Source organism: Stigmatopora argus, chromosome 23, assembly GCF_051989625.1.
Source record: "Stigmatopora argus isolate UIUO_Sarg chromosome 23, RoL_Sarg_1.0, whole genome shotgun sequence".
Lineage (NCBI taxonomy): Eukaryota > Metazoa > Chordata > Actinopteri > Syngnathiformes > Syngnathidae > Stigmatopora > Stigmatopora argus.
Genome location: NC_135409.1, coordinates 5,544,165 through 5,559,449, shown reverse-complemented (window position 1 = coordinate 5,559,449; position 15,285 = coordinate 5,544,165). Strand labels below are relative to the sequence as shown.

The 15,285-nt window shown below is 38.9% G+C and overlaps 1 protein-coding gene across 8 annotated transcripts in view; it reads left to right on the top strand.

The window, feature by feature from the left end:
* The window catches only part of foxp2 (forkhead box P2), a 135,289-nt gene that overhangs the window by 109,800 nt on the left and 10,204 nt on the right, over positions 1–15,285 (top strand). For 7 of the 8 annotated variants that reach the window (XM_077593821.1, XM_077593814.1, XM_077593816.1 and 4 more), the window contains 5 exons: positions 5,776–5,863; positions 7,848–7,931; positions 10,709–10,919; positions 12,735–12,838; positions 12,913–13,014. In XM_077593821.1, coding sequence (XP_077449947.1) covers positions 5,776–5,863; positions 7,848–7,931; positions 10,709–10,919; positions 12,735–12,838; positions 12,913–13,014 — 589 coding nt within the window. The remainder of the gene's footprint in view (positions 1–5,775; positions 5,864–7,847; positions 7,932–10,708; positions 10,920–12,734; positions 12,839–12,912; positions 13,015–15,285) is intronic. The other variant, XM_077593820.1, reaches the window with a different exon arrangement.

The window sequence follows — 15,285 nt, the reverse complement described above, 5'->3', positions numbered from 1 at the left end:
TATTTCTATATGGCGCACCGCATTTAAAGGCGCAGTCTCAGTAACAAGTGCTATTTCTGAATTTAACACACACACAAAAACCTTACAAACACCGTACGAGTCGTACGGTGTTTGTAAGGTTTTTTGGGGGTTTGTAAGGGGAATCATAATCATTTATAAGGGCAGTTATCGGCAGAGGTTGACAGGTATGGTACTTTCTTCTTTGGTGCCATCATGTGAAATAAGGAAAAGATACTCAAACAGGCAACTTTGTTTCAGACAGTGAACAACTTTTAGAGCAAAATGTTGATGTTTACTTCTGGGCACACTTTAGTTTGGTTTCTCCTACCTCGCAATAAGTTCTGGGTTTTACACAATAGGCTGCAAAATGGATGCGTTTTTCTATTCTGCCGAAGCATGAACGTCGGCTTCACGTCTTACTAGAGCCCGTTCGTGAGGTCCGGGGCAGGTAGAGGAGTTTGCCTTCCAGCTTGGGAAAGGGACAAACGCATGAGGAGGCAAGCTCCCGTCGGATTATCACTCGGAAACACCTCGGTATGCTTACTTAAAGGCAGCCTGTATGCTCTAAGGATATTGTGGAGGTAGCTTAGTGGGTTATTTAGGAGACACGGTGGGAAAAAAAACCACTGGTCACACACCAGAATAAGCTGGCAAAGTGATGCGAGGGGGTGCCGCAGTAGAGAGTCGGTTGAGCCAGTCAGGAAGTCGAAAGGTTGGCTGACAGTTTATTATTTTGTACGATTGCTTCCCCAAAACATCCCCTCCAACAAAACAGAACGGCGTCTCGCTTCGTCAACCAACACGAGTCGGAGGCTCGTCTACTCGCAAGCCGCCGAAAACATGAAAACAGACGCCGATAAAGAAGTCGGAACAAAGATGGCTGCTCGGAGGCGCGTCACGGGGATGCCTTTCATGTTGCCGGAGATGGCGCCTGACTACACACGAGCGGCGTTGCAACGGGGTTACATAAAGCGGGTGTCAGATTTCCATGACAGTTCCCGTGTCGCGAGCTCGGGTGCGGGTTAACGGGTGTGAGGCGGAGGGGGCGGAATCGGAATCGTTCCGCCAGGCGTTTAAGTCGTCTTTTGTCGCATGGCGCCGGGGAAACTTGTCGCCATCGGCGTTTACCGTTTCCTCTGTGTTCTTTTAAGCGCTCTCACCTGGAAAAGAGAGCTGAATCGGCTCTCTGAAGTGCAAACTAAGATGCGATCCTCGGGTTTGCGCGCCGCCGACGTCTTCTTCCCACACCTAAGTCGTCCACTCGTACTTCTCCCACTGACGCGGCCCGCTAACCTGGCGTCTGTAAACGCGCCGCTAATTAAACCCACAAGGCTGCAGCCGAGTGTCTCCATCTAATGCGCATGCACACTTTCCCTCCCCCGTGGCCCCTTGATAGTTGAGCTTCCCCTCTACCCTTCCACATGTCTGCTGCTCTGTGACAAGACCTTTAAAACGCAGGGCATTACTTATGCATCACCAGCACGGGCAGAGTTTCCGCATGCCCTAAGTGCGTGCGCTACCCGGATGTTTTCGGCCCTTGACAATTAGCCAAATGGCGGCATTCGTGTAGATTTATGACTCGCACCTGAGTGGATGCTGATGTTCCTATGCATATTCATATTGTGTACACAGCTGTGGGCGGGGATGCGGTTAAAAAAATGAGGTCTCAGCACATGTGTCAAAGTGGTGGCCCGTGGGCCAAATCTGGCCCGCCGCATCATTTTGTGTGGCCCAGGAAAGTAAATCAGGAGTGCCGACTTGCTGTTTTAGGATCAAATTAAAATGAAGCGTATAGATGTATATTACATTTCCTGATTTTCCCACTTTTAAATAAATAATTGTCATTTTGTAATAATTTTTTTCGGTGTTTTTAGTTCAAAAATCATTTTGTAAAATCTAAAAATATGTTTAAAAAAATAAATAAATAAAAAAGCTAAAATAAACATTGTTTTAGATCTATAAGAAACTGAATATTCAGGGCTTTTAATCCAGTTCTTTTAATCCATTTATATTAAAAAAATTCTAAATATTATATCTAAAATGATGATTTAAAAGGGGGAAAATCGGGAAATTGAATATACATCTATACTCTTCATTTTAATTTGATCCTAAAACAGAAAGTCGGCACTCATGATTTACTTTCCCGGGCCACACAAAATGATGCGGCAGGCCAGATTTGGCCCCCGGGCCGCCACTTTGACACAGGTGTTCTACAGAATGTTGGTGCTTCTCGCATGTTAAAACGCAAAGTGAGATAAGGCGCCCTCTTGAGGTAATGCCTGTTGAATAAACGCTGACCTCCGAAACGATCACGTTCTAGCATTGGGAAGAAGGGTGGTACAAAATGAAATATGCAATTGAAGAAAATGAAATAAGTCAAGAAATGGAATAAATCAAAATGAAATAAGTCAAGAAATGGAATAAATCAAAATGAAATAAGTCAAGAAATGGAATAAATCAATGGCAATAACAAAAATGAAAGCAAGACATACACTTTGTAAGATGAAATAAATAAGAGACATCAGAAATAAATAAATACAGGAATACAACCATATAAATAACACAACCAATCCAATCCAATAATAAAAACAACAACAATGAAAGCAGAAAAAAATGCCTTAAGGAAACAAAACAATGGACACATTTTTGGATCTAGAATTTTGAATCCCCTATATTGTGTGTGTATATGTCAATTATTTTCCCAATATTAATCCGATTTGAAATATCCAATCCTATTATACATATCACTATTTTTTTACATTTAAAAAAAAAAACCTAATTTGATCATTATTTTAGGCCCACTGTAATCTTTAATGACTGTCTTCCCCTCTGCGGCCCCCTCCTGTCCCTCCCTGTCATTATTCTCTCCATCTTGTGGAATTATTAATGCACAGTAGGACATGCTGCCATTTGAATATTTCATAAATGTAGTAATCTTCCTTGTAATCGCCTCACTAACCAGCCACCAGACGGTGTGTGTGTTTGGAATCATGGCCAAACGTGCATGCCAGCCAAATAATAAAATATATAAATATATATATATATATATATATATATATGTGTGTGTGTGTGTATATATATATGTATATATGTATGTATATATGTATATATACATAGAGAGAGAGAGAGATAGATATATAGAGATAGATAGATATATAGAGATAGATATAGATATATAGAGATAGATATAGATATATAGAGATAGATATATAGAGATAGATATAGATATATAGATATAGATATATAGAGATAGATATAGATATTTAGAGATATAGATATATAGAGATAGATATATAGAGATAGATATATAGAGATAGATATATAGAGATAGATATAGATATATAGAGATAGATATAGATATATAGAGATAGATATATAGAGATATATATAGATATATAGATATAGATATATAGAGATAGATACAGATATATAGAGATAGATATATAGAGATAGATATAGATATATAGAGATAGATATAGATATATAGAGATAGATATAGATATATAGAGATAGATATAGATATATAGAGATAGATATAGATATATAGAGATAGATATAGATATATATTTATAAATATAAAAACTCAAAGCCTCTCCCCCTTCTGCGCCACCCCATTCTTTTTTTGTAACAAAGTATCTTCGGGGACAGTGCTTTTGAAGCAGCTGTAATTCATGACACGCGCCATACATCAAGTGCATAAGATAGCAATATGGGCAGTGAAATGAAAAGGGTATTTGCAACATTAGTTCCCTCATCCTGCGAGGCACGTGATTAAATGATTAATGAAATGCCCCCTTCTTCCGCATGCACAGCAATTAAGCGCCCGGCGGCAGAAAGGCGCCGGTCCTTCCTCCCTTTAACGCTTTTGTGCGTCAAAAATGTTGCCGTTAGAGTGCGGGTATTGTTTTGCGGGGACCGGGAGACAAAGACGACGCGCTGAGTTGGCTCCTTTTTTCAGGATGATGCTGGTATTCTGAACCAGTCGCGGGCCATTGTCGTGTTCAACGCGGCGTCACATACCGGCATGTTGCTTTTAATGATTTCGTTTCAGTGTGGAACAATGGCGGCAGGACAGGATTTTATTGATTACGGGAGTGTCAAACTCGGGTTGGTTCGCGGGCCACATTAACGTCAACTTGATTTCATGCGGGCCGGACCATTTTAGATATAATATTTAGGATTTTTTTTATATAAATGGATTAAAAGAACTGGATTAAAATCCCTGAATATTCAGTTTTTTATTGATCTAAAACAATGTTTATTTGAGCTTTTTTTAAATATATTTTTAGATTTAACAAAATGATTTTTGAACTAAAAACACAGAATAATGGATTACAAAATTACAATTATTGATTTAAAAGGGAGGAAATCAGGAAATTTAATATACATCTCTACTCTTCATTTTAATTTGATCCTAAAACAGAAAGTCGGCACTCATGATTTACTTTCCCGGGCCACACAAAATGATGCGGCGGGCCAGATTTGGCCCCCGGGCCGCCACTTTGACACTTGTGATCTAGTGCATTAACAAATTTGTCAACATTAGTTAAATGGGGGAAGGGAAATGCCGTCAAGTTTTTCGTTCATTTTTATGGCTTTATTATAGATTATTTATTGGTATCAACTATGTATATATTCTCTTGTTTGGTCAAATGTGTAAACATGGGTATTTCTATTTTGGTTTATCAATAAGAAAACGACTTTTCTTCATATTTCTTTCATTTTTCTACAAAATTTGATTTTAACCCACATGCATTTTTTGACATCATGAAAAAAGAAATATATTGATAACAAGATGAGTTTGACACCTCAACCACATTTTTACTTTTATTCTGTCATTTATGAACTCGAACTGAAACAAAAACAATGATATATGTATTTATTTATTATTTAGGACCATTTTGAGAGAAATGACTTTGATTCCTTTTATTACTTTTCTTAACAAAAAGTATTGACTATAAAGTTACTATTTTGTCGATCTATTATTAAATTAATTTTAGTTAATAAGATTATTTTAACAAAAGAAAGGCAAAAATCAGTTGTTTGACTTCAGGAATCGTAACAAATTATCCATTTCTTTCAATAAATGGATTTGAAATTATTATTTATTTTATTTAGGTTAACAATATATAATGACTGATTTTATTCTTCATTTTAAGCGTATCTATTAAGAAATAATTAACAATGACATTTTATTTAGAGTTTTTTTCAATATTTTTATTGACTATTTTTTAGGTTAATTGCTAATATACTTATTGGGGGTTACTTTTATTCTGTAATTTATGAATTGTTCTGAAACCAAAACAATGATATATGTATTTACCGTATTTTCACGACTATAAGGCGCACTTAAAAGTCTTAAATGTTCTCCAAAATAGACATGGCGCCTTATAATCCAGTGTGCTTTATATATGGAATTTTTAAAAAAATGTGTCATTCATTGAGGGTGCGCCTTATAATGCGGTGCGCCTTATAGTCGTGAAAATACAGTATTTATTATTTAGGACCATTTTGAGAGTATATTTTGGCGAAGAAATTACTTTTATTACTTTTCATAACAAAAAGTATTGACTATAAAGTTACTATTTTGTCGATCTATTATTAAATAAATTCCAGTTAATAAGATTATTTGAAGAAGAGAAAGGCAAAAATTGGTTGTTTGACTTCAGGAATCGTAACTAATTCTCCATTTCTTTCAATCAATGGAACCGAAATGTGATTTGATATGATTGACAGCCGTCTCGCGGCTAATTGCATAATCGTGTTGACCCGCAGGCACCTAAACAACGAGCACGCCCTGGACGATCGGAGCACGGCCCAGTGTCGAGTCCAGATGCAAGTCGTACAACAGCTGGAAATTCAAGTAAGTCGAAACTTCGCCTCACTTTTTTATGAACTAATTAGGCTGTCACCGCTCACAATTCGTCAAACGGGGCAACGACGAGGTCTCCCACAAAACCAGGACCGGCTGAAATCAACAAAGCTGGCAAACAATGGGCTCCTCGGGCCTCGCCGCCAAAGCCATTATGGCGCTTTTAATTGAATTATGCGCCAGCTTTATTTTTTCCCCAGCTTTGCTTTTTTCTTTCCAATTAATAGCGAGGTGCGTCTCTCCCAGTCTGCCGTGTTAATTAACTGCACTTTGCACCTGAAGAACGCTCAAAAGGAGGGAACTATTTTCAGTAGGTGGAGCGTGACCTTATTAAGAAGTCATGCTGGCTAGATAATGAGAGCGCTGATTGAGCGACATTATTGCTCGGCGACGCTGACATCTGCTCGTCTAAACGGGGATATTTAAATACGTGCCTTACCGTCGTTGCCGCCAGTGTTTCCCTTAAGATGGGGGCCTCGGGTCTTTCCCCTGATCGAAACCCGATCGAGCAAGTGCGAAGCTGTGTTTCTGCTACTTTGGCTAATTCTGAATTTGGCTGGAAAACTGGCAAATGAAACGCCAGGGTTCAGAAATATAGGTCTGATATCGTAAAAACGGTTTCCCGACGGTTGCCAAATACAGTGGTACCTCAAGATACGAGCTTGATTCGCTCCGGGACTGAGCTCGTATGTCGATTTTCTTGTAACTCAAACGAACGTTTCCCATTGAAATGAACTAAAAACTAATTCATTCGTTCCAACCCTCTGAAAAAACACCAAAAACAGGATATTGGATTGGAAAAAATGTTTTATTTGTTCTAATACGCCATATATTAACAAAGTATCAAATAACTAGTGGTTTAATATTACTAAAATGTGTTTAATAATACTAAAATTATACGGATTTCAAAGGGGGGAGAGAGAGAGACAAACAGAGAGGGAGGGGGGGGGGCTTTTTGCACGGTAACGCGCTCGTAACATAACATAAACAAATTAAAATGATGTTGGATTATGATGCAGACACTCAAAAATAAATTTAATCTAACCTAACACTAAACTTAATTCTAATATTTTTTGACATTTTGATACCTTTCTTCTCCCAGCCGGGTTGGCTCTTTTTGCCCCGCCTCCAAATTGACTTTCAGTCAATATCGAGGGTTGTTTGAGTTTGTATTCCTTTCAAAATATTCCCAAAATGATGCACACAAATGTCCTCACAATAGGATAACGCACGACCACTTGCCAACGAGAAGTAGTATATACGCCATTCGCACTGACTAACGCACATGTGTCAAAGTGGTAGCCTGGGGGCCAAATCTGGCCCGCCGCATCATTTTGTGTGGCCCGAGAAAGTAAATTATTGATGCGTAGACCGTGTTGTTTTACCTTGTTTTGTCGCCGCTCTTTTGGTCGCCCGTTGTCGCAGTCCGGGCGACCAAAAGACCGCGACCAAAAGACCGGCGACTAAAAGACCGGCGACTAAAAGACCGGCGACCAAAAGACCGGCGACCAAAAGACCGGCGACCAATCGACCGCACACGCTGAAAAACAGTACGCTATCGTGAAAAAGTTTTGACGCTTTTATTACGGTGCGAAAATATATCGTTTGGAGCGTCCATCTTTTTTGAAGTACAATATCACAGAATAAGACTACGAAAAACAGAATATGAAAAAAAAGGGCCACTTACAGTCCAGGAAAATAATGTACTTGTTGTCTCTATTCTCTCTTGGACTGGATCTGTATTGGACCTGTATTTTTTGACCCCCATCGGTCCCCAAAGAGACCTTTCGAAAGCCCATTCACGTCTCGCCGGCTGCAAAGCTGCACCTGTCTCTCCTTTTAATGGGCCTACCTCATTACTCGCCACCTTCAAGGCTGGGCTGACCTACTAAATTCGGCTATTGACGAAACGGCGAGACGCTATTTGTTTCTTTACTTTTCAACTTAATCCCATCTTGCTCTCTGTGCCCAACAGCTTTCGAAAGAGCGTGAGCGTCTTCAGGCCATGATGACCCACTTGCACATGCGGCCCTCCGAGCCCAAGTCATCTCCCAAACCAGTGAGTGCGTATTGCGGCGTAAACACGCCACGGGGGTTAGATGAAGTCGTAATGGGATTTGAATCACCCACAAGTTTGGGAGTCTATTTCTCACACCGATAGACGCAATCGGCGTATCGAGCCGTCAGACCGTTGATTGAGCCACTCAGGAGCTGTCGTTGTAGACAGAAACGCCGGCAAATGATAGCTCGAGATTGACGTTGAATGCTGAGGTAAACACCATTTGGCTGGTTTAGTCCTCAAAAAGGACAACAGAACGGCTCCATGTCACACAACTGTGAATTGGGTGCAGCTAATCCGCGCTGGAATATGAATGAATGACGTGAAGTACAGTGGTACCTCGAGATACGAGCTTAATTCGTTCCGGGACTGAGCTCGTATGTCGATTTTCTCGTAACTCAAACAAACGTTTCGCATTGAAATGAACTAAAAACAAATGAATTTGTTACAACCCTCTGAAAAAACACCAAAAACAGGATATTGGATTGGAAAAAATGTTTGATTTTTTCTAATTTGCCATCTATTAAAAAGGTAACACACAACTAGGGTTTAATGTTACTGTGTTTAATAGAACTAAAATTATACGGATTTCGAAGGGGGGAGAGAGAGACGGACAGAGAGGGGGGGAGACTTTTTGCACGGCAACGCACTCGTAACATAACATAAATAAATTTAAATGAACTCGGATTACGATGCAGACACACTCAAAAATAAGTTTAATCTAACCTTACACTAAACTTAATTCTAATTTTGTATTAAAGTTTGATACCTTTCTTCTCCCAGGTTGGCCCTATTTGCCCCGCCTCCACACTGACTTTCAGTCAATATCGAGGGTTGTTTGAGTTTGTATTCCCTTCAAAATATTCCCCAAATGGTGCACACAAATGTCCTCACAATAGGATAACGCACGACCACTTGCCAACGAAGAGTAGTTTATATAACTCTCGTATTAGCGATCGCCTCGCCATTCGCAATGACTAATGGGAAAAAAAACACTGAAAAAGTTTGTTTCGTATCTCAAGATAAATATTTGCCCGAAATTTTACTCGTATCTCGAATTGCTCGTATGTCGAGGTACCACTGTAATAATAATAATGTATTTTTCTGGAAGTTTTTCCACTTATTTCCTGGACTTTTTTGGGCTAAGCGTGAGTTTGAACCAATAAAGGTCCACCAATATCCTCCTTTAACCTCTCCTTAACTTCTATCCTTCGTGCTCATTAAAGCCAAGTGGACATTTAATTATCCGAGCGGCCCAGAGTATTTCCAACTTGACATTTCCGTCTATTTATCAACACCAGTGGGCACGGCAATACCTCTCACTGCATCCCCACTTGTCGACTCGCAATTAAGCCAATTTGGTCGGAATATGTAACGACACCATTACCGTCAAATTGGCGACGCTGCTAAAAGGTCACTTTGCCGTCGTCGGCCTGATATTTGGAGGCGGAAGACGGAGGAGGAGCCGAGAAGCCACTCAACGAGTCGTTCTTTGTTCACGTGACGGAATTTGAGGAATTTTTTTTTTTTAAATGGGGGGGGAATTTGGATTTTTTTTTTGATGTGACGGAATTTGAGGAAAATTTAGTCGCCCCAAAAAATTGGGCGGGGAATTTTTAGAATTTTTTTGGACTTGATGGAATTTGAGGAAATAAAAAAAAAATGGAGGGAATTTTTGGAATTTTTTTTGACGTGACAGAATTCGAGGAAAATAAAAAAAAAATTGGGGAGAATTTTTGAATTTTATTTGACATGACAGAATTTGGGGAAAATTTCCACCCCGCAAAAAATAAGGGGGGGGGGATTGTTTGGAATTTTTTGGACGTGACAGAATTTGAGGAAAATAAAAAAATAAAAATTTGGGGAGAATTTTTTGAAATTTTTTGGACGTGACAGAATTTGGGGAAAAAATTCCACACCCCCCGTAAAAAAAATAAAATAAATTGGGGGGGAATTTTTTGGACGTGACAGAATTTGAGGAAAATTCCCAAAAAATTGGGCGAGGATTTTTTGAAATTTTTTGGGACGGGACGGAATTTGAGGAAAATTAAAAAATAAATGGGGGGGAATTTTTTTTAATGTTTTGGACGTGACAGAATTTGAGGAAAATGTAAAAAAAAATTAGGGGGAGAATTTTTTGAATTTTTTTGGGACATGACGGAATTTGAGGAAAATTTCACCCCAAAATGTTTTGCGGGGAATTTAAAAAAAAAAAACAATTAGGTGACGGAATTTGAGGAGGACGTAAGCAGGATCTTTCCGGCTGTGCTTAGAAATCCGAGGCAGTGATAAACCGAGATAAAGCGAGATAAAGCGAGATGGGGGGCCCCGATAACACGGAGGCTGATCGTTGGCTAATCTCACACAGCGTGCGCTAATTAGAAATCGCATGATACAGTTTGCCGTTGTAATTAGCCGAGATGGGCTGGCTCCTCTCCAAGAGTCTCGTTAAAGGAAAGCCGACGAGACGTAGACGATCGGAGTGGAGTGCTCTTCTCTTTGGACTTCTTTACTCTTCGTTAGGGCTGTAGATATCGATTATTTCAATGAGTCAACGGATAAAAACAATCAATTTGCTGCATTCGGAACGAAACTATATCTATTTTATTTCCCATCGGCTTATCCTCACATGGGTCATGATATTTACACAAGAAAAAGCGTATCATCCCTAAAATAATATTCAACAGTTCAAAAAATGCATTTTTGGCATATTTAATTCTTAACCAACACATAGTTGAGCAATGAATTTTTGGTGATGGTGTCTTTTCCCCCCACAGCTAAACTTGGTCTCCAGCGTCACCATGTCCAAGAACCTGCCGTCGGCGTCGCCCCCTAACTTACCGCAGACGCCCACCACGCCCACGGCGCCCATCACCCCCATGGCGGCCATGCCCCAGGTCCCCTCGATGCTGGGCGGCGCCAATGTGCCCAGCATGGGAGCCATGCGCCGACGCCACTCGGACAAATACTCCATGCCTCTCTCGTCGGGTAGGTCCAACTACTCAGCGTACATTAAAACGTCAAGATTTCATGTTGTTGAAATTTAGGTGGAAGTTCTTTTCGGTAGCTCAATTCATTTTTGTAACCCATTGGATCAAAAATCGAGTAAAATTGAGAGTGAAATAAACCGCATTGAGCTGTAGCTGATTGCTAGGCAATAAAACGTGCATGCAATTGTAAAAACTTCCATTTTCACAGTACAGTGGTACCTCGAGATACGAGCTTAATTCGTTCCGGGACTGAGCTCGTATGTCCATTTTCTCGTAACACAAACAAACGTTTCCCATTGAAATGAACTAAAAACAAATTAATTTGTTCCAACCCTCTGAAAAAACACCAAAAACAGGATATTGGATTGGAAAAAATGTTTGATTTGTTCTAATTCGCCATCTATTAACAAAGTAACACATAACTAGTGGTTTAATATTACTAAAATGTGTTTAATAGTACTAAAATTAGACGGATTTCGAGAGGGGGGGGGCTTTTTGCATGGCAACGCTATCGTAACATAACATAAACAAATTTAAATGAACTTGGATTACAATGCAGACACACTCAAAAATAAGTTTAATCGAACCTAACACTAAACTTAATTCTAATTTTGTTTTAAATTTTGATACCTTTCTTCTCCCGGGTTGGCTATTTTTGCCCCGCCTCCACCCTGACTTTCAGATGCAACCTATCAAGGGTTGTTTGACTTTGTATTCCCTTCAAAATATTCCCAAAATGATGCACACAAATGTCCTCACAGAAGTAGTATATACGCCATTCGCACTGACTAACGGGAAAAAAAACACTGAAAAAAATGTAACGCTCCGCCCAGTGCTCGCAGAGACATTACAAAGAGGGAGTTGCGACCAGAGACATTACACGAGGGAGTTGCGGGGAGAGAGACAGTGTCCATGATGTTCTTATGAGCAGCATCTCACGTCCGCTGTCTGCTCGTATATCAAAATTTGTCTCGCATCTCTGGACAAATATTTGCCCGAAATTTTACTCGTATCTCGAATTGCTCGTATGTCGGACCACTCGTATGTCGAGGTACCACTGTATTACTTTCAGTCACGGAGTGGTCAGCTCAATCCCCTGACCTAAAGCCAATAGAGGAAATTCGATTTTGGAGCTTAAACACGGACAGAAATGAACATTTTGAATTGTCGCAATCCTATCATTTTTGCATTTTGTCGAGTTTGTAAGGAAAAAGGAAGCACAATGACCCTTTTTCTCCATTTTCCTTAACTCAATTGAAAACTTCTTCCCGTTTTGCTTTGACTTTCTCTTCAATAACTTCAAACTTCAGCTGCTAAAGGAGAAAAGAAATGCACGAGGGCTCGTGCCAGCTTTCTAAAAAGCAAGCCCATGTTTAATCGCTTTAGATGCAAATAGACACAAAGCCTACCCTGCGCATAAATATTACACTACCGTTAATTAAGTTCAAATAGCGGCCGAGTAAATACGACATTTATTGCATTAGGACGTTTAGCACTTTTGCATTTTCAATGCCCGCCGCTTTGATGTTTATATTTACTCACCATGTTTAGCGCCGACTCCCATCAATTATTCAGCGTGCGGCTAACTAACTGCACGGATCTCATTTTATGGATTTATTAGTGTTTAAGATCTCTCGAGAGAGACATTAATTAAAAATGCATTTTGTTAGACAATGAAAATGCTGTTTTCATCTGCTCCTCCCCCTTTTATCAACCCCCCCGCCCCCTTTCTCCCCCCCCCCATCCTTTTAATTTGATGAATATGTCCGTGAAAGCAAAACCTGGAGGAATAAAAATTTACCAATTATTTCAGGTGGTGACACAGTATTTATTTTTCCAGAGATTGCCCCAAACTACGAGTTTTATAAGAACGCCGACGTGCGACCGCCGTTTACTTATGCAACCCTCATAAGACAGGTGAGTGGGAATTTAATTCCCCCGGGTTCGAACCCACGCAAATTTGACGTGGTGTCGTTTTTTTTTTTTTGCAGGCCATCATGGACTCGTCCGACATGCAGTTAACGCTTAATGAAATCTACAGCTGGTTCACGCGCACGTTCGCCTATTTTCGACGCAACGCCGCCACTTGGAAGGTAGGGATTAAACACTGTTACTGTATATGCATGGGATGTTTTTTTTCTTTCCGTCGGGCGCAATTAAAAGCAAAAGGCTCGGCGTGGAGAGGGCGCCGACGCACTAATTATACGGCAGCCACTCCATCATCAGCACCTTTTGTTGAGCCAGACAGCCACTCCACCCCCTCCTTGCCTTCCCACCTACGTGGCGAGCGTCCTTCTCTCTGCATATCATTGATTAATTGGGAAGAAAGATGGCCGTCAAGCTCAAGGGGGGGGGGGGGGGGGCAGAGTGGAGGTCAAACGGGCAGGCGAGACGATGGCGGCGATTTCCTTTTATTTTTGAAGTTATTAGTTATTTTATTTAGGTCAACAATATGTAGTTACTGAAAAACATCGGTTGTTTTACTTCAGGAATCGTAAATAAATATCCATTGCTTTCAATAAATGGATTTGAAATTATTATTTATTTTATTTGGGTCATTAATATGTAATTACTGAAAAAATCGGTTGTTTTACTTCAGGAATCGTAAATAAATATTCATTTCTTTCAATAAATGGATTTGAAATTATTATTTTATTTAGTTCAACAAGGGTAATTACTGAAAAAATCGGTTGTTTTACTTAAAATCGTAACTAATCATCATTTTTTTCAAGAATTGGATTTGAAATTATTATTTATTTTATTTAGGTCAACAATATGTAATTACTGGAAAAAAATCGGTTGTTTTACTTCAGGAATCGTAAATAAATATCCATTTCTTTCAATAAATGGATTTGAAATTATTATTTATTTTATTTAGGTCAACAATATGTAGTTACTGAAAAAAATCGGTTGTTTTACTTCAGGAATCGTAAATAAATATCCATTTTTTTCAATAATTAGATTTGAAATTATTATTCATTTTATTTAGGTCAATAATATATAATTACTGATTTTTATTCTTAATTTAAAGTGTATATTAATCGGTTGTTTTACTTAAAATCGTAACGAATTATCCATTTTTTCAATAATTGGATTTGAAATTATTATTTATTATATTTAGGTCAACAATATATAATGACTGATTTTATTCTTCATTTTAAGCGTATCTATTAAGAAATAATTAACAATGACATTTTATTTAGAACTGATTTTTTTTTTTATATTTTGATTGACACTATTTTTTTGATGTTAATTGCTAATATGAAAATATATTTGAAATGGTCACGAAAATTAAACCATATATTATCAATGATCAAGAAAATGTTTTTTTTTTATTTAAAAAGTGAATAAACATTTGAGAAATTAATTCATATTTAAAAGGAAAATCTTTTTGGGGGGATTTCAAACATGTTTTTCAAACGTAAAATAAGAGAATGTATTTAACCTTATTTTTTTATGCTATTTCTTCCAAATTGGAAAAATAAGACCTCATTAATAGCCAATGTTTTAATAGAATTATCCCAAATCTGACCCTAAACGACAAATAGACATTTTTGAACATTTTGACGCCGTCTTTCCGTCCCGCATCAGCATGCAGGACGCCGCCTCCCGCCGCCAAACGTGAATTCATTAGAATCCGACATGCAAATGAGCGCGTGCGAGGGAGGGTCGGCACCGCGTAGTAACGTCTGCGCGCTTGCCGACGGACAATAGCGCTGACATCACGGCGTCATTACGACTATTTCCCGTTGTATAACCAAGGTCATTTGGGTTTTTTTGTAAGCGTTAGCGTGATGGCCTTTTATTTGATTAATGGAGAGAATTTGTTTAGGAGGAAAAGAAAGGAAGGAATGAAAGGTGGTTTAATATCTTTTTTTTTTTGCTGCCCAGGCCGCACACACACACACACACACACACACACGCTCTTCTCTTCTCATCCAGAAGCTTATTAGTTCTTACTATATAGCATGCATAATAAAACTGCTCATTTGCTCATTAATATTAAAATTATCATATTCAAAGCCACGGGCATTAAGATCAATCAAATCCAGGGATTTTCAGGTCACATGCGGGATTTGCTTGAGTTTTTTTTTCTTCTTATGGAGAAAGATGATAAATATTCCAAGGATGTTAAAGCTTATTGTTTGAATCTGATGTAAATAAACTTCATTTTAATATGAGTCAATACGGCTTCCCTCACACCATCTCTAGTTGACGTGCAATCCAATGAACGTCCGTTCCTTCGCTGCCGACCTTCCTGCTTCAAATTCATTGGACGTCTAGCACAGTGTGAACAAGATAAATGTTCTCTGTCAGTAGCAAACAAAAAGATCATTGATATTGGATTGGAAAAAAATGTTTGA